Genomic DNA, 27,940 nt, shown 5'->3' on the forward strand with positions numbered 1-27,940 from the left:
AGGGATCAAAACTACTCTGCAAAACTTATTGTCAGTGTAATCAAATGTTACCATCTTTGCATTCAGTAAAAAAATAAAGTCAGTAAAACTCTGCCTGGTCCATACGCCCTCAATTTCAGGAAGCTTCCGCATACATTTCCAAATAATTTTTCCCTCAACACCTGACCAGACGCCCTTTTTTTCAATGCTATCGACTAAACGTAAATGGTTTAGGATAAGGGCTTGCCATTTCAAGGCTCATCACTTTGCAACAGATTGTATTTGTTATGAACTGGGTGTCAGAAAAAGACAGAAACAACTCAAGACTCGTCGTCCACCAACCATTGACTTGATTGAGCTTAAGTGGCTTACAAAAACGAATCAAAATTAAATGTGAAGGAATTAATCGAATCAGTGCTTCTAAAACATTCGATGACTTCTGTATCACTAAAATAACATGCCATTTTCTAGCTTGTTCTTATAGAACAAGACCAATCTTAAACCGATTAGACGGCCCTAGAAAATAACTGATTTAGGAGTAAGTATCTAGAAGCTAAAAAATTAATCTTCACAAGCAACTACATAAAAACCCAGTTGTGCTTCTCAAGGCCTCAAATTGAAAAACAGGAAAAAAACTTTTTGTTCCCTGGTACTCAAAATACAGCTGGTTATTGTTCACAATATATATACCTAACCAAAGCTGATTAAGTATTCGGAACTTGCAATGGACTCATCCTTGTGGGATAGGCTCCAATTAATTGCTTAAGGTAGATAGGAGTGTCAAAGATGAATGTTAACACAGATATAACCTCGTTCTTCAAAATGCTTTTCATTCGAAAAAATGGTTGAAAAGGTCTGCTTTGCCTGACACACGTCAATCAAAAATACCATTTGTGAAGAGTAATTTTCATGGGAAATTTCACCCCAGGTGATGTCTTGCAATGGTGTCACATTGGCAAATCTTTGCTGCTGAAATTATAATTTTGCACTCGCCTCTAGTTGTTCTTGAAAGAAGCGGCTGCTAGCTACGGCTCTAATTTATGCATTAAAACTTAGACCTAACCCCGTCAAGTGTTCCACTTTCCACACAGTTACGCCAGGGCAAGATTCCAAGTTGGAAGCCCACAAGATCAAACTCCTAACAGCTGATTTGTATTGGTGAGCTCAATCTCTGCTTTAGATTACTTCATTTGTAGGTCTCGCCTCAGACAGCAACTGCACTTGTCTGTTGAAAGACATGTTAATTTACAGTGGGTTTAGAGCCCACCTATTACAGTTGGTTGGCTTCATTGTTGTGCTTCCAATTTGACATACGTGTGGGCTTTCCTTACTCTTCTGGTCTTTGTGCCTCCCCTGGAGCATGGACCTATTACTTGTGTCCTTCTACTGCTCTGTTTTAAAGGGCTACATTTTTATTTGTGTTTAAACACTCTACAAGGGTGCGTGTCTTTTTATACACACAAGACCAACTAAAGACATTCAACTGCACAGTCGGGAGGTGTACCACAAACTTTACAAACCAGAGTGCTCCGGTATAACACCCTACCCTCCAAAAAGCTTAGAACCCAGCTTCATATTAGCCCGATTTCGACATCAACATAAAAACAAAGAAAGTATTAGAAGTGGACATCACAGGAAGTTAATTTAGAGTAGTACTGCAGAAGAATATGGAAAAAAACGAGATGACACACATGAAAATAAAATAGCTGCCGAGAACAGAGCACAGGCACAATGCTAATGAATATCACCAAGACAACGTAGGTACAGGAAGTCAGGCACCATCGAAAAAGGCCAAGAACTTCTGGCCATGGATCGGGCGTTACGCGGAAAAATGGAAGCATTAAGTCAGAGCCAAACCAGACAGAAGACATACCAGAAGGCGAAACCGCAAGGAGAGATAAGTGCCCACAATAAAGAAAAACAGGTATTTGGGACCGCGAAATAGATCATGTTCCTTAATGTGGGTGTACAAGGACTTTTAGTACACTTCACGCCGTGAGCACTGGGCACCCTGAGTAGCATGCGCACAACCCTTTCCATAAGTACAAGAAATACCGAGGAGCTGGATTTAAAGCAATTTTAACCAGCTTGGCCATATTGAGTCTCACCAAACGGAGGTGTCATCAAGACGAGCATTTCTGTCTTTACTTAGCACCATAAAAACAAGCGTGCGCGCCTCGCGCTCAAGGTAAGGTAAAAAAAAAGTTTGACGAGAGGCAGCAGGGGGAGGGGAGAGCGGATGGGCCTGCACCAGTTTCCCTTGTGGGAGCGAGCAGGAACCATCTGTGAAAGCTCGCTCCCGCAAGGGAATCGCCAAACGTGCACGCGTTGCCATTGAAGACAATGCAAAGCGTGCACGTTTTTGACTGAAAAGGCAAATCGATTGCTAATGGTCTCCTTCCTATGCAGCGCAAGCGCCCTGCGTAGGTGAGACCTAACCAGTATGTCTCACTAGAAGAAATTCAGTGCAATTTCTTTCAATTGCAATGCTCACAACTTCACCACCACTAGGGGGTCTGTACCATGGTAGGTAAAATTCCAAGCTTACATGAGATGAACACGCATAGCTTTCAACGTTTATTTTCATCTAACCTAGGCACACTGTGCTAGAGAGTATTTTGATGTGAACAGCAGTACTTACAAGTAAGAAACAAACCATATAAAAAAGAACACATGAATAAGCACGTATGTATTTACACAGACACATTTCATTGTTATTCTCCCTCCAAGTGTCTTCCAACGGCTGGAATCATGACAAATGTTTAAGCTATCCACATGAGATATTATATAGACTGAATCAAAATAGTAATTACATTTATAATCAGTGGTTATCCTAATAAAATGTGCAGTAATCACCCTCAATGAGGGAAGTTCAACACCTCTCTTAGAATCAACCATTAACAGACTTATTTCTCATGACTTTGATGTTGTGGCCAGGAGTAGCTTGCAGTGCTGGACAGAACTACAGCTGGCATGCATTAAAGATCCGAAAAGGATAGAAGCACGTGGTTTGGGAAGTAGCAAGCAGAGACATGGTAGAAATGAGGCCTGAAAGGGAATGTTGGAAAATTACTGTGCACACATGATAACAGATCATAGAGTTCTATGGGATAGTAATGGGGAAAACGAAAAAGCAAGCTGTGACGTGAGAACAAGAGGGATATATGAGAGGAAGAAAAGACAAAAATTGCCTGATTCTGAAAGATGTTTTCAGATCAGGACTGTTGGAAGTTTGCTCTTATAAACAGATGCTGAAAATATTGAAATTCAGCCAATAGGGTGGAATTTCTGCACGCAGAAATGTAGGTTTAGGGGCATGTTTTGGGAGTTAAAATGTGGCTGCATTTCCAAAAGTAGATAGACACCAGATATTGACATACACCTTGCTGCCCGTTTCAGATTTTGGAATCACATATAAATTTCTTGTTAGGGTAGGAGTAAGAGCATTCACGAAGAGAGTGATTATAAGGGAAGGGGTTCCTTCACAGGAAAAACAAAGAAAAGGTTAAATGTGCTGAGGAACCTTTGTCATCAGCACATTTGATGGTGGAATAATCTTCCTGCTAAAACATTAGCTTATGATCCAAGAAATTAAGTCAGTTAGCTTTCCAGGATACTCATGGAAGTTTTGGAAAATGGCAATAAAATTTGGAAATCTCTTAGGTTTTCAGACTATCCTAAGTAAATCGACACCACACTTACCAGGAAACAGTGAACTGGCATTTGGCTTAATTTGCCATAATATTCTCATTCCAGAGGCGAAGTTCTCCCCAGTTTATCACAAAAAGTCTAGCCTCAGCAAGTGAAATCAAAGGGCAGAGCTCCTAGTGTGACTGATAACCGGAAAAGAGCACTGAGAATAAGGAGTTTAAACAATACAAAATCAAAGGAAAAAGTGACCAACGATGTAAAGAGGGAGGCAAGGAAGAGAGCTGAAGGGAGGAATGGAAACTAGCAATCATTGTGGACAAAAAGACCTTTAGCAAATGCCAGAGAACAGAGGCATGATACAGAGAGGGTCTACCACAAGGTTGTTCAACACATAGAAAATTACTACTGATTAAAATGCATTTACTGTGCCTCCAACTGAATGCAGGAGAAGCTGGCATATATTGAGAACTGTTACATCTGATGCCCTCAAAAAATGGCTTGAGCATCAAAACACTACCAAGATGTTCCTGAAAACTATGATAATATTGCTGTATGGGTGGATCACATTTTCAACTGGGCGAATGGTGGGTTTCTTTGCGTGAATGGAGCTATAACCTAAATTCTGGTTTGGGAGGTATTGCTCTCCCAGGCCGCCTGCCCAACTTACTACCATCCAACCCAGTCAGAGTGGTTCGAGATCATTACCTATGCTATGCTGCATGCTATTAAACTGTCGGTCAGCAGTCAAACATGCCACTGAAATAGCACAAACCATCCTACGACACAAAATTGACATCTGCTTTCTAACCGAAACCTGGCTGAACAAATATTAATACACTGTCATCGATCTTGTCACCCCACCAGGCTTCTCAATCATTTGTTGCAGCCACAAGGATCGCATCGGTGGTGGATTAGCTATCATACACAAAAACGATATTTGCCTAACTCCCTTCCACATTATCAAATACCCTACCTTTGAATATTTAAATGTTCAGCGCTCGTTCAAAGGCCCCACCCCATCAAATGTAATATCATCTATAATGCTCCAGGCAAAAAAACTCAATTCTTTTTAGAAATAACTGACCTAATAAGGCAGAACTTGCTAAAAGGCAGCACAGAGATCCTACTAGGAGACTTCCACCTGCACCTGAATAATGCTGAAAATCCAATAGTACAAGCCCTATCCACCCTCCTTAAAGTGAATGATCTCAACCAACACTGAAAAAAACAAACTCACAATAAGGGCTCTACCCTTGATGCAATCATCTCTAATCATAACACCTTATCCCTCCACTCCATCCTACCCATGGACCGGACTGACCACTACCTAATTCTTTTTGATCTCAATGTCAAACAACCTAAGGTCCACTCCCAAACTTTCCGTCCCAAGAACTGGGCAAGGAACACACACTGAATCGCCCCCAGACAGAGTTAGACGCATTAGTCAGTTCCCAAATTCTACCTCCGCTGATGACCTCACCTCACACTACAGCAATAAAATGGCTGGGGACCTTGACACAGTCGCCCCACGGAAACTCAAGAAATCAAAAAGTATCCCTTCAAGATCCTGGTTTAATAAAGGCCTTAACAAAGAGAGGTGAAAACTTTGATTGGCTGAAAGAAACTGGACAACAACTTTCGCTAACTCATCTTTCGCTCCCCATAGCTGAATGCCTAAAATACAAAAACACATCTTCAGAAAAAATCCTCCTTCCGAGCACAACTTGACTGTTCTAGGATAAGACCTAAAGACCCCTTCAACATAATCAAACAGCAAACCTCCGCTTTCCCTCAACATTCAATTAATAACTCTACTAAGCACTGTGAAGAGTTCTCAACGTTCTTCTCTGCAAAAATAACTAACATCGTACTCACACTTAACCCATCCACCTTCCCACCCTACATCATAGATGCCTCCTCTAGCAAAGAGGGTCTATCCAGTACCCTACCACCAACTAAGGGCTGTCTACCCAAACTTTACCCCTCTGAAATCCAGTACATCAATCTCAACCCCTTGCAACTAACCAATTATGCAGCTTGGACTGAATTTGACTATATCCCTGAAGTAGAAGTCCTCAAATTACTTGCTTGCATGAAGCCGACTTCGTACCTCTCCGAACCCCTTCCTGCTACGCTTGTCAAAAATCTTAGTCACATCATCTCTTCTACATGGACCAAAATCCTTAACTCTTCCTTATTAAGCGGCTACCTGCCAACCTACCGTAAACCCGGTCAAGCCACCCCCTCACCATAAAGCCAGACGCAGTCCAGAATGACCTTAACAATTACAGACCTATAACAAACTAACCTCCTTCTCCAAGCAAAAACTATCGAAAAATGTGTGCTCGTACAAGTCAACAACCATATTAAAAAATTCAGCCTGCACAACACTTTCCAATCTGGGTTCAGGAAAGGCTGCAGCACAGAGACTGCAATGCTGAACATCACAGACAATTGACACATATCTCTGGATGATGGCCAGGTCTGCCTCCTAGCCCTCCTGGACCTCTCAGCTGCCTCTGATACCGTTAACAATGACAACCTCCTTCAAACCCTTTGACAGCAAGCAGACATCAATGGCACTGTTCTTCAGTGGTTTTCTTCTTTCATGAACCAATGATCACAGCTAATCAAGCAAAATAACTCCACCTCAAGAGCAAGAAAAGTCTCACAAGGAGTTCCTCAAGGGTAATTCTGTCGCCTGCCCTATTCAACCACTATCTGGAACCCCTTGCAGTGATCCTGAAACAAGCCAGAATTGCCTAACATCCCTAAGCAGATGACACCCAACTCTACATACAAATGTAATCAACTAAGGATACCCAGCCCCTAAACAGCACTCTCCTCACGGTACAATCCTGGCTGACCAACAACCACCTTAAGCTCAATCCCAATAAAACCGGACTCCTCTTCATCCAACCAATAGAAAAGCCCTTTTCCGTTGATATCTGGCTCGACAACCTCACGGCACTAAACGGCAAACTATCTATCTCCACCACTGTCAAATCCCTAGGTATTACACCTGACAGAAACCTGAACATGAAAAAGCATATTAATGCTTTAACAAAAAGTGCCTTCTACATATTGAAGCACCTTAAAAAAAAATTAAAGCTTTCATCCTCCTCGAAGAGCTAAAGACTGTGGTACAATCTTTAGGCCTCCCAAGCTGAACTACTGTAACATAATGATCACGGGTGCCTGTAAAACACACCTCATCCCTTTAAAAGCTACGGTCCACTCGGCGGCCAGACTACTGTTGGGGAAGAATAGCAGAGGCCACATCACTCCCACTCTCAAGAAACACAACTGGCTACGAATCAAGGCCAGTAGTATACTCAAAACTGCCTGCATAACCCACAAAGCTCTCTACACTGAAAAGTCAATATACCTTGCAAACAAATAGTCAAAGGCTAGCCAAAAGAGACCTCTTTGAAGCTCCAACACTCTACTCCTGATTCGCCCAAATTTAAGAGAGAAAAATCTCACCCCCGCTCCTTCTCTGGGAACGCTCCTTGAATCTAGAACTCACTACCACAGGATTTACGTGACAATCAATCATTCCCTCAGTTCAGAAAAAACTTAGACGATGACTTCTCAATAAATACCTAAACCCTCCCTCTTAAATCTTATGACTCGCCTGAAGCTCTTACCTCACATCCCCCAAACAAATCTAGGCATCACTACCTCGGGGGAAAAAACAATGCTTCTATTCTCCCCAACTCCGCAAAACCCTACCATAACTACCTCAGAACTATAATGCCAACATTTCCTACTGACTATAGTATTCTTCTTTTATACACGGTTACTATTCTTTTAAAAAAGAAATGTTTAACTCATGTATTTGCTGCTGTGCTAACACTTTAAAGCGCTCTGACGCTTTTGGGTCAAGTTTACGCTATACCAAACTCAATAAATAAAATAAATACAAAAATAAAATAAAGTTAGGCTTCCAAATTGCTTCTTAATCTTGGCACATGCAGCCACATCAAATCAGCAGTGAATGTGCTTTATAAGTTTCCAGTAGATGCAAGGATTAAGTTAAGTTCATCTGCACTGTCCCCAAATTCTACTGGCAACAAACCCAAAATAATTACAATCTTTAGTCACCTGCTGTTCCACAAACAGGAACTGATGTTCTTCAATTGCAGACCACCTCACCCACATATGCTTCAAGATCTTTAACACAGAGCCAGACCCCTGGGGGTCTAGGGTTCTTATCTACGGAATTCTGCTCTGAATCACCAACCGAGAGTCTAATCAAGCTGCAAGACGTTCAAAGATGTGAAGACATGATGTTTCAAACCGGTCTACAATTATTTTTGCCACCGAAGAACACTGAGCAAGATTCTGCCTCACCGCTCAGACTCTAACAACCCTTCAAAGTGTCCAAAGCTGGCTCTTTCTTCAGAGGAATTTCAGCATTCTGAAGTAGCACACTACAAACTCTCAAAAAATTGATGGAACAGTGTTTAGAGCTAGGACAAGAGATGCCAAATGACCAGTGTAGAGGAAGAGAGTCTGAATCACAATAACAATCAACAATAGTGGAAATAATACACATTTGTGTGAAGAAACAGGAACATTAACAATAGATTAATGAAATTAAAGCAAGACATACAAAGGGAGTATTAGGATGATGCCTGCTCATTTATAAGCGTCTTTTGAAAATGCCTCAGGTAAGTCTACTTCACATGTACTCCTGGCTGCTTTGTTATATTTGGCAACAATGAGCTGTATTTGAAGAACAGTATTCTTCTGCCTCACGCATAAATATATAAATAATGTTACAGAGGATTCTAATGTAGGATCCTTATAGCTATATTTCCTGAAGGCATTTTTCTTTATCATCACATTTAAAAAATGTCAGTGCACTATTATTAAGTAGGAATACACTAACATTTCAATTGGAATAAATATACTGTTTCCGAATTGTAGTTTTGAATCTGAAACCTGCATGATTTTGGTTTAGAAACAACAAATATTGTCAAATGGTTCCTTAAGCTAAAAGTGAAGTAAAATGGATGTCTGCTCTCTTATCCGTTGATAACACTTGAATGTTCTAAATTTGGTACACTACTATATCCACCACCGGAACAATACACACAGGATACCCACACACAGGGACTATACATGACAGAGAATACACTTCTCCTAGACTGTTCTCAGGTGGAAAGTCCGCCAGTTACTAATGCTTTTTGCTAGAATCCGATGTCATGGGTTTTTAGAAATACAATGAAGTGCTATGATAGGAAATCCAAGTTGGCTTTAGTTGAACTCTGCAACTAATTATTGGTCCATTGCTTTCCGTTTGGATTTCTTTTAAACCTTTTAAGCACCTTCCTTCTTTGTGCTGGAACAAACATAGACCAATGTCCAGGATTCATGTACACAAATTGGATCCAGCAGTTACTGCTTGCAAATGGCCCTGTAGAGTTTTCACTGAACAATTTAGCCATATGCTTCCAAGAAGAGAAAACATTTTATCATACCTGTGTGTGGCTTAGTACATAACAAACTTCACAGCAGTGAAAACGCATTTGCTAAGATGCGAAACATATAACATTCAAGCACAATGACCTGTTCAAGAAGAATATTAAAAGTAGTGACTATGGCTGATTGCTAATTCTTGGATTGTCAGTAAGTGACGGGCTAGATTTCTTCATCCGTTTGGTCTTCTTCCTTAGTGTCCTCCAGCTCTGATGTGGTGGATGAATCATCGTCTGACTGCTCCCCAGAGTGAGATAACATGAGAGCATGTGTCTTGTGGGTGATGGTGACAGTGCATGGGCCCTGTGCCCACGGCTCTCCATCCACCTGCATAGGCATCTTCGAGCTCTTCAGGATCAGCTGCCAGCAAAAAAATTGAATTAGTCAAGTCAAGACTTTGAGATTTTCAAAGGTGATTGGGCGCACTCTAGACTTATACAGCATTTACAGCAAAGCACCTGCACCAGGCTATTCGTCACATTCCTGATACATGGTCAGGGGATAGAGGCCTAATAGTATGACATTCAAGGGCTAGGTTTGCTTGCTATACTAGCTCACTTAGTGATGTGGCAGCCATTCCTAACTCCTACCAATGGAATGAAATGACAACAATGAGCAGCTGTTGAGGTGGGATGCTGAATTTGGTGTGCAAGAGCTCTTGGGCACAGTTGGGCAAAGCACTACCCAAGTTAAGATAGATATGGATTGCAGTTTTTCATCTCCCTTCAATGCACAGCATTGAAATATGAGCAGAGGTTCCTAGCCAAGTGGGCCCAAATGCACCTATGCCATGCTTTGTAAAGTAGGCTGGCCAATATAGGGTACTTGCACTCCATTATATTTTGCAGGAATTACTACCCAGGGCACGAATCAAGAAAGCTCAACTCCTGTTGCTGCGTGGTTTCAAGATAGTGATATAACATGAAATTCTTCATTAAGCACATGCCAGAAAAATTTTAACAGAGTTGTGCATTGTTCGATTCACCATTCATCTTTATTCACATCAAATAATTTTTAGTGTTTTTAATGGCAACGCACAAGTTACTTACCTTCGGTAACGATAAATCTGTAAGAAACAGTAGTTAGTATTAGATTCCTTACCTTAGAATATCCCCAGGCGTCAGACTGGATCCGGAAACTTTTACGTAGCAGTACCCTTGCGCGTCGGTAGGCGTCGTCTACGGCTCCGCGTCCGTCGCCGGGATGACGTCGCCGGAGTACTTAGACGCCGTCCTTGCGCAGTTACGTCAGTTCTTATACACAGCTTTTCCGCGCCAGAAAACGCAGAGCCATGATAAAAACCAACACTGGTGCCATGAAACTAGGGCCCTGAAAGGGGATGACCTTAACCCTAGATATCGGTTCGCAGAACGGGGAGGATGGGTGGGGCGGTAAGGAATCTAATACTAACTACTGTTTCTTACAGATATATCGTTACAGAAGGTAAGTATTGTGCATCTGAAAGAAACAGGTTAGTTTTAGATTCCTTACCTTAGAATAGATACCCCAGCAATACCAACCCTGGTGGTGGGTCTGCGAACCAATGATCACACCAGAAAATCCTGGAGAACGGAATGGCCGAAGAAGCCGTCTCTCTGGACTTGGCTGTCCAGGCAGTAGTGTCTTGCAAACGTGTGCAGCGAGGCCCACGTAGCCGCCTGACAGATATCCTCTAAGGGGTCTCCCTGTCCCAGGGCAGTAGTAGCGCCATGGCCCGTGTGGATTAGGCACGAAGCCCCACAGGAGGCTCCTTTCGAGCCAAAGAGTAACAAGCCTTGATGCACAAGACGACCTATCGAGAAATGGTTCGGTTGTGCACCGCCCGTCCCTTCTTAGCGCCCATGTAACCAACAAAGAGTTGGTCATCCACCCGGAACTGGCGTGTGCGATCCAAATAGAAGGAGAGCGCACGTTTTGGGTCCAGACGGTGGAGCCTCTCTTCCTCTTTCGAGGGAGGCGGAAAGAAGGTGGGCAAAGTGATGGACTGCCCGATGTGGAAGGCTGTGACTACCTTGGGCTGGAAAGAGGGTCGCGTCCGCAACACAACTTTGTCCGGATGGACTGAAAGGAAAGGAGGCTTAGAAGAAAGGGCCTGGAGCTCACTCACTCTCCTGGCAGAGGTGATGGCAACCAGGAAAGCGGTCTTCAGAGTAAGGAGGCGAAGAGGACAGTTATGAAGTGGCTCAAAGGTAGCGCACATTTGAAAAGTGAGAACAAGGTTCAAGTTCCACTGAGGCATCACGAAAGGAACTGGAAGAAACATATGAGTGATGCCCTTCAAAAACCTATTTACAACCGGGGACTTGAACAAAGAGGGCTGATCAGGTAGCCTTAAGAAGGCGGAAATGGCCGAGAGGTAGCCCTTCAGAGTGCCCAGAGCAGAGCCCTGCTGGGCAAGAGAAAGAAGAAAGAGGAGAACCTCTGAAAGAGGGGCAGAACGGGGATCCACAGCCTTTGCTTTGCACCATGCCACAAATTTGTTCCACCTGCAGACGTATACCGATTTTGTGGAGGGACGCCTGGCTGCCAGAATGACATTACAGACTTCAGGAGGCAAGTCAAATGGCCTCAACTGCCGCCGCTCAATCTCCACGCATGTAAGTGGAGACTGGACAGGTTCAGGTGGAGGACCGTCCCCTGCTGCTGCAACAGAAGGTCCTCCAGAAGGGGCAGATGAATCGACAGACATGCTGAGTAGCTCGGGATACCAGAACCTCCATGCCCAGTCCGGAGCCACAAGGATGACTTGGGCTCGGTCGCGCCTGATCTTCTTCAGCACTCTGGGTAGAAGTGGTATAGGCGGAAAGGCGTACAACAGACCGCAACTCCACTCATGACGAAAAGCGTCTCCGAGCGAGTGCCGCCTTGGAAATTCCAAGGCGCAGAACTGATGACATTGCGCTTTCTCTTCTGTGGCGAATAGATCTAACCAAGGCTTTCCCCACTGCTGAAAGAGGCCTTGCGCCACGTTATGTTATGTTATGTTATAGGGGTGTCTTGTAGAGCGCACGGCTACTCGGGCAGAGTGTCCCGGCGCTATGTAGATCTGTAGAGGAAACCGGAAACACAGACAGACTAAAGGCCAAAAAGCCAGGTCTTCAGACCCTTCCTAAAGGACAGCAGATTGTCTAATTTCCTAAGAGAAAGGGGAAGCTTATTCCAAAGCTGAGGTGCCAGTAATCTGTAGGAGCGGCCCCCAATACGGGCACGCTTAGTAGCTGGAACGATGGCCAGAGCTTGAGTGGCAGAGCATAGAGATCTGGAAGGAAAATAAAATTGGACACGTTTCCTTAGATAAACAGCACCACTACCATGCAAGGATTTAAAGGCCATGGTTAGAGTCTTAAAGAGTATACGCTTCCTCACTGGGAGCCAGAGGAGCGAGTCAAGGAGGGCTGAGGTGTGAGTCCTACGACTGAGGCCAAAAATGGCCCTGGCAGCAGAATTCTGAACAGTTTGCAGGCGAGCTAGAAGGTACTCTGGGAGCCCTAGATAGAGAACATTGGCATAGTCGAGCCTAGAGCCGATCAGTGCCTGGACTGTGATTCTCCTGTGAGAAAGGGAAAGGAAAGGAAGAAATTTCCTGAGCGTGTGCAGCAGGGCAAAACATTGGCCAACTAGACTGAGAATCTGGGGCTTAAAGCTTAAAAGTTAATCCGTTGTCAATTTTGACACCCAGATTCTTAGCAACCAGGGTGGGTGAAGACGGGGGATGCATATCCACAGGCCACCAGGATTTCCAATGAGTGTCAGGGGCACCGCCGAAAAAGATAATTTCAGATTTATCTGAATTACATTTTAGCTGGTTACGCTGAAACCAGGAGAAAACGGCCTCAAGGCAGCTCTTGATGGAATCGCCAGCGAACTTAGTGTTCTTGTCACAGGTGAAGAGAAGCTGCGTGTCGTCAGCGTAGGTCACGATCCGAGCACCGTAGGACTCCACCAGTTCAGCCAGGGGGGATAGAAAGATATTAAAAAGGGTGGGACTCAGTACCGACCCCTGTGGCACACCTACTGCCAGTGGAGGGACAGCCGCTGAAAAAGGAGGGACCCAGATCAGTTGTTGACGCTCGGACAGGAAGGACTCAAACCAATTAAATAACGTCCCTCTAAGTCCAATCTCCTGAAGTCTTGAAAGAAGACGGTTGTGAGGGACGGTATCAAAGGCCGCTGAAAGATCCAATAATACCAGCATCGCCTTCCCTCCACGATCTGTCACCTCCTTGATAGACTCGGTTACCTCCAGCAGTGCTGTCTCTGTGCTAAGATTAGAGCGGAACCCTGACTGAGTAGGATGCAGGATGTTATGTGTTCCTAAATAATCAAACAGAGTGGAGTGCACATGTTTTTCCGCGAGTTTGACCAGGGCAGGGAGCAATGAGATCGGTCTGTAGTTTGAGTGCACCAAAGGGTCCAAGTTAGGTTTTTTTATCAATGGGACAATGTGCGCCTTTTTCCACGCCTTGGGGACAACACCCGATTCAAGAGAGGCATTAAGAAGAGAATTGACCAATGGATTGAGAACAAGGGCCATTTTTGCCAAGATTTTAGCAGGGCAGGGGTCGGAAGGAGAACCGGATTTCAGCTTGAGTAGTAGATCCAGCGACATCTGAGGAGACAGTGATGGAAAGACTGCAAGAGTATGACTATCGGAGGAGGTATACAGCCCGGGCGCTAAAGTGTCAGGATCGTTAGCAAGGATATCAGGCGGAAAGGACGCCTGAATGTTAAGGATTTTATTTGAAAACAAACTTGCCAGTTGCTTGACCCAGGATTCAGAAGGGGAGGATTTGGGGAGAAGAGCAGTGGGAGCCGTAAATTCCTTAACAATTTTGAAAATGTCCTTACTAATATTGCTAGCCGAGTCAATTCTTTTAGCAAAGTAAGCACGTCCAAGTTCAAACGCCATTCGTGATCCATCATGCACCGACGGCTGAGTTTTTCCGCCCTGGCATTCAGGGAACCTGCCAGGTGTGAACCACCAGGGTCACGCCCTGATGTTCCAGCCACTGCCAGAGGCGCAGAGCCTCCTGGCATAGGGTCCACGACCCCACCCGCCCTGTTTGTTGCAATACCACATGGCGGTGGTGTTGTCCGTGAACACCTGCACTACACTCCCTCGGACAGAGGGAAGGAATGCCTTCAGTGCAAGCCGGATCGCCCGCAGCTCCAGAAGGTTGATATGGAGCTGGGACTCCGCCGGAGACCAGAGGTCTCTGATCTCCGCCTCTCTCATGTGGTCTCCCCAGCCCTGGAGGGACGCGTCTGTCACAACTACGTGCTCCCGTTGGGGTAGGGAGCGGGATCTGCCGCTGACCCAATCGCGGTCCGTGAGACACCACTGCAACTGTCTTGCAGTGCCCTCCGAGATCAAGACATGGTCGGACAAGTTGTCCTGATGCTGGGCCCACTGAAACTTCAGGTCCCACTGCAGAGCCCGCATCCGCCACCTGGCGTGATGCACCAGAAGGATGCAGGAGGCCATCAGCCCCAAAAGCCGCAGCGTCAACCTGACAGAGACTCGGGATAAAGGCTGAAAGATCGAAATCAGAGTCTGAATATCCCGAACCCGCTGTTCGGGAGGATAAACCCGAAACTGCGCCGAGTCTAGAACCGCTCCGATGAAGAGGAGCTTCTGAGAGGGACACAGGTGTGACTTCGGCACATTGATGGAGAACCCCAGCAGGTGCAGGAGGTCGGCCGTAGTCTGGAGGTGGCTGACAACTGTCTGGGGCGAGCCTGCCCTCAACAACCAGTCGTCGAGGTAGGGGAAGACTGAAACCCCTAACCTGCGCAGATGAGCTGCGACCACCGCCATCACTTTCGCGAACACCCGTGGGGCGCTGGTAAGGCCGAAGGGGAGCACTGTAAACTGAAAGTGCTCTTGGCCTACCCTGAACCGCAGGTAGCGCTGGTGGGCTGGCAGGACGGGGATGTGGAAATAAGCATCCTGCAAGTCCAACGCTACTATCCAGTCTCCCGGGTCCGGGGCAGCTAAGACCTTGGCCAGTGTCAGCATCTCGAACCTCTCCTTCCGGAGGAAGCCGATGACGTTCCACAGGTCCAAGATAGGGCGTAGGCCCCCTTTGCCCTTCTTGGGAACCAGAAAGTAGTGGGAATAACAACCACACCCTACTTCTGGCCCACGAACGCGCTCGATGGCCCCCTTGGCCAAGAGGGCTGCAACTTCCTCTCGCATTAGATTGTACTGAGGTGGCATGGCTGGAGGGGTCGCCTCGAAGGGGAGGGAGTAGCCCCTTCGGACGATTTGCAGCACCCACCTGTCCGATGTGATGTTGTGCCAGTTGAGGAGGTGATGGCGAACCCTGCCCCCCACTGGCGTCACGTGGGCCTGAAAGCTCGGACTAGGTGGGCGTTGAGGCGGATGCTGCAGGGGTAGATGTGGACTGGCCTCGCCGTTGTCCCCGGGCACCGCCACGGCGGTTACCACGTCCGCCACCGCGCCGGATGTTAGTCTGCGGCCCGTGGCTGGCAGGACATGTGGGGGCGCCCCTTCCTTGGCCACGAAAGGGGCGAAAGGCAGCAGATTGTTGGCGCGGGGCCGACAGGCCCAAGGACTTGGCCATAGCCCTGGAGTCCTTAAAGTGCTCAAGCACACTGTCTGCCTTGTTGCTAAAGAGGCGACGGCCATCAAACGGCATGTCCATAAGGGTGTTTGGGACATCAGCCGAAAAGTTGGCAGACCTCAGCCAGGCGGGGCGATGAATCGCCACCGTCGTTGCCATCGCTCTACCCAGCGAGTCCGTTGTATCCAGCCCACATCGGATGGAGTACTGTGCCGCATCTCGACCCTCAGCAAGGGCTTAGGCGAGTTTAGTCCGGGCCTCCTCCAGACATTGTGGCAGCACGTCCGCGACCGTGTCCCACAGAGAGTGGGTATAACGGCCCAAGAGCCACGGGGTGTTAACGAACGGCAACCCCAAACTCAGGGAGAGAACATCTTTTTGCCATACTGTTCGTACCTCTTGGATTCCCGATCGGGGGGAGCTGTCGGGAATGCGGTCTGGGAGTTAGAGGCCTGTATGACCAGGCTCTCGGGAGTGGAGTTGGTGGACAGGAAGCAAGGGTCGCCCGGAGCTAGGCGGTGGCGTCTGGCCACGTTCCTATCTACAGGGGGACCTGTAGCGGGCCTGGACCAGGTGCCCAGAAGAACGTCAGACAAGGCCTCATTAAACGGCAACAGAGGCTCCGGATAGCTTGCTTGCGGTTTAAGGAACTCAGTGAGGAGGTGAGTCCTCACGGCCGAGACGGAGAGTTCAAGGGTTAAGGCCTGGGCCGCCCGCGTCAACACCACACTAAAGGCAGCCCCCTCCTCCGTAGCCACGGTAGGAGGGGAGACAAAACCAGTGTCTGGCTAAGTGTCCAAACCACTGGAATCCCCTAGCTCACCTGCCCAGTCCTGATAAGACTGGCACTCACGTGCCAGAGGGTCCTCAGACCCCTCCCAATCCGCCTCGCCACCCATCTCCTGGTACTCAGGATCAAAAGATGGGGCCGGTTCATAGAAGAAGAAATCTCCCCTCGGCGTCGAATGCGGCGTCGAGAGACGCCGCTCCGGCCCCCCCCTCGAACCGGGTCGAGGGGGGGGGGGGACCGGGGACAACGTCGTCCATGGACAGCACCGCCGGCGAGGTCGTAAGGACGACCGGCGACAACACGGATCTGGAACCCGATCCAGCGTGGCCCTGCGGCGCAGGGACCGGAGTCGCCGACGGCGCCGGGGCAGAAGCACCCGACGGCGCCGGAGCCGAAGCACCCGGCCCGCTTGGGCTCCCAGTCGGGGCCGCTGGCCTGAAGGTGCCGCGGAACCCGACGGAGGAGTGAGCAACCTCATGGCCGTGAGGAAGGCGTCGATCTCCTCCGGCTTCGCGTTCTGCCCAGGGACCGGCTGGAATGGAGCAAGCCGCGACGTGGGCGGTGTTGCCCGAACCCCCGGCCGCGTCGTGCGAGCGTCGGGGGAGTCGGAAGAGCGATGTCGCTTCTTCAACTTATTGTGCCTCTTACCTGAGGACTTGGAGCTTGAGGGGTGGTGACGATCCTCCGAGCCGTGATGACTCCGGCCCCGCAACCAGTCCCTCGACCTCCTTCCGGACCGGGACCTCGAACGGCGCGGGGCCGACTGCCGGAGCTCGAGGCGGTTGCGGGACCGCTCCCGCCTAGCCTTCGAAGTCAAGGCCCGGCAGTCGGGGCACCACTTGTCATCGTGGTCGGGCCCCAGGCAATGAAGACACTGGTGATGGGGGTCGGTTGCAATCGACGCAGGGCTTGAACCCGGGCATCCCTACCGGCACCGTCAGAGTCGTTCGACTTCGAAGAAAGATAAAAAATGATCAAAAAAGTTTAGTAAAAAATTGACTAAGGATACCACTTTTCCCGGATCGGCGCTTGCTGGCGCGGAAAAAATAGGAACCGACGTCAGCGCGCGAGGGCGGCGTCTAAGTACTCCGGCGACGTCATCCCGGCGCCAACGACGCCGACGACGGACGCGGAGCTGCAGACGACGCCCACCGACGTGCAAGGGAACTGCTACGCAAAAGTTTCCGGATCCAGTCTGACGCCTGGGGATATTCTAAGGTAAGGAATCTAATACTAACCTGTTTCTTTCAGATATACATTTTGCGTTCTTAAGGTGATGTCTTTAAGCTTTCCCCCCTCTAACTGTTTAAATGTTTGTCATTCAACAACTAATACTGATGCATAACATGATCCCAGTGATCCAGGATAATATCAAATCAAATATACTGTGGGACTCAAATATAATGCCAAAAATATCGTGGGACAGAATATACAAGGTAGGAATTTGGGGCCAAACGTACAACTTTTTTTGCGTGCGCAAATGGGTTTCATGCAAAAAAAACTGTGGCCCATGAACTAACCCTATTTTGCGAGTCGTGAATTAAATAGCAACTCGCAAAATAGGGTTAGCAACTCGCTATTAGGAAGAGGCGTTCCAAAGGCATCCCTTCCTAATAGCGAGTCCAACACCTATGAGAGAATGTTTTGCGACCGCAATTGCGGTCGCAAAACACTTGCAGTTTGCCACCCTCTTCAAGAGTGTGACAAACCATTCGCAAACGCTTCCACTTTGTGAATGGGTGTGCAAACATTTTTGTAGAGCAGGCAGTGGTCAATATCTTCTCATTAATCCCACTTACCCTTACTGTGTGTGCCTGGCCTATCCGTACCGGGTTTGCCAGCTTGACTTGAATCTGTGCACAGTGAAAAGACCCATAGACACCAACAACTTCCAGCAAACCATCATCATGCCTGTATTATATATGAAAAAGGAGGAAGGATTTACCTTGTGTGTAATACAAGTTTCTGTTTATAAGTACTTTAAGTCTTTTATTCAATCATAAAAGTGAGAATGTAATGTTTGGACAACGATTCCATAGTGCATTTAAAATTATATATGTACATTTCACAAATGGAATAACATAACTGTCAAATTTCGTCGGGTGTCAATAACAACATTTTTTATGATAATCTATGAAATTGCTGAGTTGCAAAACAAACTGTACCAGAATCAGTCTTACTACAAGGCACTTTATTCAAATAACATCTCAAGGAATTTATTACAATTGTGTATTAACTGATGTATTAATTATGTTTTAGTAGTAAATCATATCAATTAGTCTCATACTTGTAATACATTTTGGGCCCGATTTAAAGTTGGGTAATGGAAAATCCTACAATTTCTGTAGAAAAAGCTACATCTGCAGAAGAATTTGCCTGTGTAATTTTTTCCCCCATACTATCACTATGATGGAGGAAATGTCCACTAGTGGAATCTGCACAAGATATAACTTTTTGTCCATCAATCAGTAGAACTTCAATTCCCAACCAACTTTAATTCAGCCTTATGTTCTTTAATGTGCGTTGTTTTCTAAACATTTGCTTATTCTGTATCATCTCCATCATTTTCAAGTTCTAAATTCTGACCTCTTATAGCTTAAATGGGCTGTAGACACTGGTAGTAACACTCCACTTTCTGCTTTGTGCTGTATGGTATGGACCAACCATTGTACAATTGCTGGAATTGACAAGCGGTGGCGCTGAAGGTAGGGAAATGCGACAACTGGCACCTCCTACCATCAATACTGGTCGGTGTGCTTGGCTTTGCTCAATTTTGGCTGCTAAACGATTACATTATTTAACCAGTAGTGACTGTCCACATATCACTCACAAACAGGCCTGACTTTGCCAAGCTTCATCTCGGGTGATGTAGGCAGGAGCAGCGTTGAGTCAATTCATGCAAAATGAGCCATAGAAAACCTTTCATCCCTCTATCCAACATGAGAATTCTACCCAGCTGTCCTTTGGAGCAATGGGCAGAAATGGCTGTGCAGGAAGAAAAGGTCCTCTAAGGCCTTGCTTCAAACTGCCTGGGTGGAGAGTCTGGATAATAAAATATACTGGAGCAACTGTTTATTAAGGAAGTATATTGCAGGAATCAGTGGTGGTGTGCCATAGAGAAGCCAAATTCACATGAGTATTTTTGAAAGGGTTCCTAGTTATGAATTAAAGATGGAGCTACTTATACCACCTAATATCAAACTCAACAAGATGGGAGATGAAAATTGTGAGAAAGTGGATTATTAATTGGGATGGCTGTGAGACCTCACCAAGTAATAATGTCACTATTCCGTAACAGGTCCAGTTAATTTACTTTATTTTAAACCTTAGTTCAGTCATGGGAAGCTGTGGAACAAAGCAGTCGGGCTCAATTCAATGGAACATCTGTAAAACATTTATAAGCATGTATTAGCACCTCTGAATTTGTTTTCAGAAAAATCTTAGAATTCTGTTCTTAGACTTCTGCCTGGAGGGCGTTTAAGCCTGTGGCTATATGTTGCACTGCTTTCAGACCTCTTCAGTTAGTACCAGGACGCCGCCTCGGTGGCAGCTGTGCGCTCTATAAATGGCTTGTATTGTACTGTTTCAGTACCAAAACAGTCAATAAGCCGAAAACACAAGACAATAAAAATCTCACTCCATGTTATAAAAATAGTACACATTTCCATGAGCAAAACAGACACCAAAAGGTCAAAAATCAGTTCAGGAAAACCGGAGATATGATTTTATGAAGTTTCAGCATTTATAGTGCCGAAAAGCACTAACAGCAGGTATCCGGTTGTGCTAAAATATTGCAAAGTCAAAAGTTAAGGCCGACCGCGATGGAATGCGGGTCAGATACAGGGACCAGGTTCGTCCTAGTGAATCTGCCAGCTAGACTGGATCAAGGACTCGACTGCTTGCTGCTTGATGTTGCTGCCAGTGAAATCCTCCACTTTGGAACATAAAAACATTTCCAGAAGTCGAGCTGCTTTCAGTGATGCAAATGAGCAAGATGAATCCGGCTAGCATTGTGATGTTGGCAGCTACGGTTTGGAGGAGGCCTAGTAGTAGCCTTTGGTTCTTCTAGAAAAAAGTTCAGAAAAAGTTTCTAAGTGCCCACTTTTGCAATTTTGAGTGGGGCGGAGTACATTCTAACACCAGCCAAGGTTGCAGGATCTTTTGAGCAGCCCTGGGTGAGTTAGGACTCTCTGAGAAGCCTTCACCAGGGTACAGGGCAAATCCAGTTAGAACTGGTAAGCTAGGCTCTTCTTTGTTGCAGGTTTCTTGCAGCTTTTGTGTTCCTGGAGCGCAACAGGAGGATAGCCAACTAGCCATTGGAATCCAATCTTTTGTCCTCTATTCAAGTGAGAGCAGATCCAGCTCCTGGGGTTTCTCTCCAGAGGTAAAACAGCAGTCTCAGCCCTTCTCAATCAATCAATCAATCAATCAATCAATCAGGTCATTTGTAGAGCGCACTACTCACCCGTAGGGTCTCAAGGCGCTGGGAGGGGGGGGGGGTGCCGCTACTGCTCGAACAGCCAGGTCTTGAGCTTCTTCCTGAAGGAGAGGTGGTCTTGGGTCAGGCGCAGATTGGTGGGAAGTGAGTTCCAGGTCTTGGCGGCCAGGTAGGAGAAGGATCTTCCTCCTGTTGTCGCTCTTCGGATGCGGGGGACGGCGGCGAGGGCGTGGTTGGTTGATCTGAGGAGGCGCTTGGGAGTGTAGAAGTTGATCCGGTTGTTGAGGTAGCTCGGGCCTTGGTCGTGTAGGGCTTTGTGTGCGTGGGTGAGGAGGCGGAAGGTGATTCTCTTGTTGACCGGGAGCCAGTGCAGATCTCTCAGGTGTCCGGAGATGTGGCTGCGTCGGGGGATGTCGAGGATGAGTCTCGCCGAGGCGTTCTGGATCCGCTGGAGTCTCTTCTGGAGTTTGGCAGTGGTTCCGGCGTAGAGGGCGTTGCCGTAGTCCAGTCGGCTGGTGATGAGGGCTTGGGTGACCGTCTTCCTCGTCTCGGTGGGGATCCACCGGAAGATCTTACGTAGCATGCGCAGGATGTTGAAGCATGATGAGGAGACGGCGTTGACTTGCCTGGTCATGGAGAGGGAGGAGTCCAGGATGAAGCCCAGGTTGCGTGCGTGGTCCGTTGGTTTGGGTGCGGTGCCTAGGGCGGGAGGCCACCAGGAGTCGTCCCAGGCGGAGGGTGAGGAGCCCAGGATGAGGACCTCCGTCTTGTCTGAGTTCAGTTTCAGGCGGCTGGTCGTCATCCATTCGGCTACGTCTCTCATCCCTTCGTGCAGGTTGGCTCTGGCGGTGGTGGGGTCGTTGGTCAGGGAGAGGATCAGCTGGGTGTCGTCAGCGTAGGAGATTATGTTGAGGTTGTGTTGGCGTGCGATGGCCGCGAGGGGGCTCATGTAGACGTTGAAGAGGGTGGGACTCAACGAGGATCCTTGAGGGACGCCGCAGATGACTTTGGTGGCCTCTGACTTGTACGGTGGTAGGCGGACTCTTTGTGTTCTTCCGTCGAGGAAGGAGGTGATCCATTCCAGTGCCTTCTCCCGGATTCCGATGTTGCTGAGGCGCTGTATTAGGGTGCGGTGGCAGACAGTGTCGAAAGCCGCGGAGAGGTCCAGGAGGATGAGGGCCGCTGTTTCTCCGTTGTCCATCAGGGTTCGAAGGTCGTCGGTGGCGGCGATGAGGGCGGTCTCGGTGCTGTGGTTCGCTCGGAAGCCAGACTGTGAGGGGTCGAGGGATCCATTCGTCTCGAGGAAGGCTGCCAGCTGTTTGTTGACGGTCTTCTCGATGACTTTGGCCGGGAACGGGAGGAGCGAGATGGGACGGTAGTTCTTGAGGTCGGTGGGGTCTGCTGTGGGTTTCTTGAGGAGAGCGCTGAGTTCGGCGTGCTTCCAGCTCTCAGGGAAGGTGGCGGAGTCGAAGGAGGTGTTGATGATGTCCCGCAGGTGGGGTGCGAGGACAGTGTCGGCTTCGTTGAAGACGTGGTGAGGGCAGGGGTCAGTCGGAGATCCGGAATGGATGGAGTTCATGGTGCGGATGGTGTCTTCGGTGCTGATCGGGGTCCAGGTGCGGAGGGTGGTGGTGGGTGGCGTCGTTGCGGTTGTGGCTGGCGTTGGTTGGTTGTTGAAGCTGTTGTGTATGTCCGTGATCTTGTTGTGGAAGTAGGACGCGAGGGAGTTGCAGAGTTCTTGCGACGGGGTGATGTCATTGTTTCCGGCGTTGGGGTTGGATAGCTCTTTCACGATGTTGAAGAGCTCCTTGCAGTTGTGTGCGTTGTTGTCCAGCCGGTCCTTGTATGCATTTTTCTTGGTGGCGCGGATCAGTTGGTGGTGCTTCCGGGTGGCGAGCTTGAGGGTGGTCATGTTGTCCGTCGTTGGTTCCCTTCTCCATGCTTTCTCGAGGGCTCGACAGTTCTTCTTGGAGCTCTTGAGTTCGTCGGTGAACCATGGTGTTTTTCTGCTGCAGGGTCTGCTGGGTGGGGTTCTCAGAGGGGCGAGTTCGTCCGCGCAGTCGTTGATCCATTTCGTGAGGTTGTCGGCGGCCTGGCTGGGGTTCGCTGAGTTGGCGGGAGGGTGCTGGCTCAGGGAAGCGGTGAGCTGGTCGGCTGTGATCTTGTTCCAGCTTCTTCGAGCAACCTGTTGCTGGTGGTGGTGGATCGTCGTTCTTCTGAAGGTGAAGTGGACGCAGCTGTGGTCCGTCCAGTGGAGTTCTGTTGCGTGGCTGAAGGTGACGTCTTTGCTGGATGAGAAGACGGCGTCGAGTGTGTGTCCGGCGTAGTGGGTGGGGGTGGTCACCAGTTGCTTGAGTCCTAGGTTGTCGAGGTTGTCGAGCAGGCTGATGGTGTTGCGGTCGTTGTTGTTCTCCAGGTGGAAGTTGAGGTCCCCCAGGAGGATGTAGTCAGCGGAGGGGAGAGCGTGCGGGCTGACGAAGTCGGCGATGTCCTCGCTGAATCGTGTGCGTGGTCCCGGGGGTCGGTAGATCAGGGTGCCTCTGAGGGTGGTCTTTGGGTTGGTGTGGATCTGGAAGTGCAGGTGTTCAGCGGTGGTGAGGGTGTCATCGGTGTTGGTAGTGATGCGGATGGTGTCTCTGTGTATGATGGCGATGCCTCCTCCGGTCTGGTTGTCGCGGTCCCTCCGGGTGATCTTGTAGCCCTCTGGGATGGCGATGGCGATGTCTGGGGCTGAGGAGGCGTTCATCCAGGTCTCGGTGATGAAGGCAATGTCGGGGGCGGTGGTGTCGAGCAGGTTCCAGAGTTCTACGGCGTGTCTGTGGACGGAGCGGGTGTTGAGCAGGATACACTTGAGGTGGGTGCTGCTGGAGTTCGGCTTGGCGGGTGCAGGGAAGGTCCGGATGCAGGTGAACTTGCAGGCGTGGCAGCTGAAGGGTCCGTGGGTGTGCTTCGGGGCGGCTCGGTGACATCCTGGGATGTGGCCGGTGTTGAGTGCGGTGAGGTCGGCGGCGCTGTAGGTTCGTCGGGTCGGCTTCCGTCGGTGGGGGCCAGGGGTCCTGGCGCTGGTCGCGATCCGGTCGCGGACGGGCGCAGACGGGCTTACCTTTGGAGCGCATTCGGCGCACAATCGGCGCGCCCGCTGCGCGTGACCGCTGCGCGTTCGCATAGTCGCCATTTAAGGCCAAGTGCGCGGGTGGGCGGAGCAGCTGGGAGGCGGGAGCGGGGAGGGAAACAGAAGAGAAAAGGGGCACAGTCCTTTCGTTCAGTAGGTGCAGTTCTTCTGTGTTTCATAGGTCCAGCAGCGTTTAACGGAATGTAGCCAGGGGTGCCACTTTTATACCTGGCACCAGCTTGTGGATGGTGATGACCCTCTAACCAATAAAGAACAAACATTTGCAATGCAATAGGTCTCGCATTAGGAAAGTTTGAGTTATTTGTCCTGAACATGACAAATTTGTTATTTATGTGTTATTTTTGAAAATTGTGAAATTAGTAGCTTTGTCATTTACAATGGTAATACTTTTATTTTTTGAAAATGTGACACCTATAGCATTTTTAATACAACATGTTTTGCATTTACGTGACTTAGAAGTATTGATTTTACAAATAAAAATGATTAAAAAAAATAATTAATACTTAATTAAAAGTTATTGTAATTTATAATGGCAATAGCTTAAACTTTGTAAATAACTTTTGTGAAGATTATGTTCAGTGTAGTTTATCGTGACTAAAATATAAGAACAGAAGAGAAATATCAACTTTTTTTGTGACATTTGTAATAAAGCTTGAAACATTGAGAGAACATATTTGAACCAGTTGTTGTTGAATGTTTGCACAGAATGATACTGTGGTGGTGCTGAGTGATGTTGTGGTGGCGACAAGTGATGCAGTGGCGTTCAGTGATGCTGTGGTAGCGCATAGTGATGTTGTGGTGCCCCTGAGTGATGCTGTTGTTGTGCGATAGATAGATAGAGTGAGGGCGATAGATAGATGGAGTGAGGGCGATAGATAGATGGAGTGATGGCGATAGATGGAGTGAGGGCGATAGATAGATGGAGTGAGGGCGATAGATAGATAGAGTGAGGGCGATAGATAGATAGAGGATAGAGTGAGGGCCATAGATAGAGTGAGGGCCATAGATAGAGTGAGGGCCATAGATAGATGTGTGTGGTTGTGTGTGTGTGGTTGTATGTGTGTTGTTGTATGTGTGTGCATGCATGCGTGGTTGTATGTATGTGAGTGTGCGGTTACAGAAGGATGTATGTGGAAGAGAGCAGCAGATCAGCATATTATAAGAGAACAGGGAGTTAAAGAAGGATGCGTGTTGAAGAGATCAGCAGTTCAGCAAAGGAGAAGAGAACAGGGAGTTAGAGAAGTTGGCGGTGGAAGGGAACAGCAGATCAGCACGAGAGAAGAGAACAGGGTTTTGGAGAAGGGGGCGGGTTGGAAGAGAGCAGCAGATCAGGATGGGAGAACAGAACAGGGAGTTAAAGAAGGAGGCGGGTGGAAGAGAGCAGCAGATCAGCACAGGAGAAGAGAAGAGAACAGGGAGTTAGAGAAGTAGGCGGTGGAAGGGAACAGCAGATCAGCACGGGAGAAGAGAACAGGGTTTTGGAGAAGGGGGCGGGGTGGAAGAGAGCACCAGATCAGGATGGGAGAACAGAACAGGGAGTTAAAGAAGGAGGCGGGTGGAAGAGAACAGCAGATTAGCACAAGAGAAAATAACAGAGTTAAAGAAGGAGGCGGGGTGTTTGAGAGCAGCAGATCAGCTCAGGTGAAGAGAACGTGGAGTTAAATAAGGAAGCGGGTGGAAGAAAACAGCAGATCAGCACAAGAGAAGAGAACATGGAGTTAAAGAAGGAGGCGGGTTTTAGAGAACAGCAGATCAGCACAGGAGAAGAGAACATGGAGTTAAAGAAGGAGGCGGTGTGGAAGAGAGCAGCAGATCAGCACAGGAGAAGAGTACATGGAGTTAAATAAGGAGGTGGGTGGAAAAGAGGAGCAGACCAGCACATGAGAAGAGAACAGGGAGTTAAGTAAGGAAGCGGGTGGAAGAGAACAACATATTAGCACAGGAGAAGAGAACAGTGAGTTAGAGAAGGGGCGGGGTGAAAGAGAACAGCAGTTTAGCACAGGAGAAGAGAAAAGGGAGTTAGAGAAGGAGGCGGGTGAAAGAGAACAGCAGATCAGCACAGGAGAAGAGAAAAGGGAGTTAGAGAAGAAGACGGGTGAAAGAGAACAGCAGATCAGCATTGGAGAAGAGAACAAGGAGTTAGAGAAGTAGGCGGATGGAAGATAGCTTAAAGATTATCACAGGAGAAGAGAACATAGAGTTAAAGAAGGATGCGGATGGAAGAGAGCAGCAGAACAGCACAGGAGAAGAGAACAGGGAGTTAAAGAAGGAGGTGGGGTGGAAGAGAGCAGCAGATCAGCACAGGAGAAGAGAACAGGTAGTTGAAGAAGGAGGCGGTGGAAGAGAACAGCAGATCGGCACAGTAGAAGAGAAGAGAACATGGAGTTAGAGAAGGAGGTGATGTGGAAGAGAGCAGCAGATCAGCAGAGCAAAAGAGAACAGGGAGTTAGAGAATGAGGCGGTGTAATAGAGCAGTAGATTAGTATGGGAGAATAGAAGAGAACAGGGAATTAGAGAAGGAGGCGGGTGGAAGAGAGCATCAAATCAGCACAGCAAAAGAGAACAGGGAGTTAAAGAAGGAGGTGGGGTGGAAGAGAGCAGCAGATCAGCAAAGGAGAAGAGAAGAGAGCAGGAAGTTACAGAAGGAGGTGGTGTAAAATAACAGCAGATCAGTAGAGGAGTAGAGAACAGGGAGTTAGAGAAGTAGGTGGGGTGAAACAGAACAGCAGATCAGTACCGGAGAAGAGAAAAGGGAATTAGAGAAGGAGGCGGGTGGAAGAGAGCAGCAGATCAGCACAGGTGAAGAGAACATGGAGTTAAAGAAGGATGTGTAGGGGAAGAGAACAGCAGATCAGCACGGGAGAAGAGAACAGGGATTTAAAGAAGGAGGCGGGTGAAAGAGAACAGTAGATCAGCACGAGAGAAGAGAAAAGAGAGTTGGAGAAGGAGGAGGGTGAAAGAGAACAGCAGATCAGCACAGGAGAAAAAACAGTTAAAGAAGGAGGTGGGGTGGAAGAGAACAGCAGATTAGCACATGAGAAGAGAACAGGGAGTTAAGTAAGGTAGCGGGTGGAAGAGAACAACATATTAGCACAGGAGAAGAGAACAGTGAGTTAGAGAAGGGGGCGGGGTGAAAGAGGACAGCAGTTTAGCACAGGAGAAGAGAAAAGAGAGTTAGAGAAGGAGGCGGGTGAAAGAGAACAGCAGATCAGCACAGGAGAAGAGAAAAGGGAGTTAGACAAGGAGGTGGGTGAAAGAGAACAGCAGATCAGCACAGGAGAAAAAACTGGGAGTTAGAGGAGTAGGCAGATGGAAGATAGCTTAAAGATTATCACAGGAGAAGAGAACAGGGAGTTAGTGAATGATGCTGGAGGAAGAGATCAGCAGATCCGCATGTGAGAAGAGAACAGGGAGTTAGAGAAGGAGGTTGTGAAAAGGAACAGCAGATCAGCACAGGAGAAAAAAAAGAGGGAGTTAAAGGAGGAGGTGGGGTGGAAGAGAGGAGCAGATCAGCTCAGGTGAAGAGAACATGGAGTTAAATAAGGAAGTGGGTGGAAGAGAGCAGCAGATAAGCGCAGGAGAAGAGAACATGGAGTTAAAGAAGGAGGCGGGTTTTAGAGAACAGCAGATCAGCACAGGAGAAGAGAACATGGAGTTAAAGAAGGAGGCGGGTGGAAGAGAGCAGCAGATCAGCACAGGAGAAGAGAACATGGTGCTAAATAAAGAGGTGGGTGGAAAAGAGGAGCAGATCAGCACATGAGAAGAGAACAGGGAGTTAAGTAAGGAAGCGGGTGGAAGAGAACAACATATTAGCACAGGAGAAGAGAACAGTGAGTTAGAGAAGGGGGCGGGGTGAAAGAGAACAGCAGTTTAGC

General features: G+C 47.9%; 1 protein-coding gene across 1 annotated transcript in view; it reads right to left on the bottom strand.

Annotated features, from left to right (window-relative positions):
- Positions 1 to 8,264: 8,264 nt before the first annotated feature.
- Positions 8,265 to 27,940, bottom strand: part of DGKE (diacylglycerol kinase epsilon) — a 216,656-nt gene continuing 196,980 nt past the window's right edge. The window contains exons 10-11 of the mRNA XM_078654405.1: positions 18,294 to 18,405; positions 8,265 to 9,477 (exon numbers count right to left, since the gene is read on the bottom strand). Of these exons, the coding sequence (XP_078510531.1) occupies positions 9,280 to 9,477; positions 18,294 to 18,405 (310 nt within the window). The 3' untranslated portion in view covers positions 8,265 to 9,279. The remainder of the gene's footprint in view (positions 9,478 to 18,293; positions 18,406 to 27,940) is intronic.

The sequence above is a fragment of the Lissotriton helveticus genome, chromosome 7 (genome assembly GCF_964261635.1).
Source record: "Lissotriton helveticus chromosome 7, aLisHel1.1, whole genome shotgun sequence".
Lineage (NCBI taxonomy): Eukaryota > Metazoa > Chordata > Amphibia > Caudata > Salamandridae > Lissotriton > Lissotriton helveticus.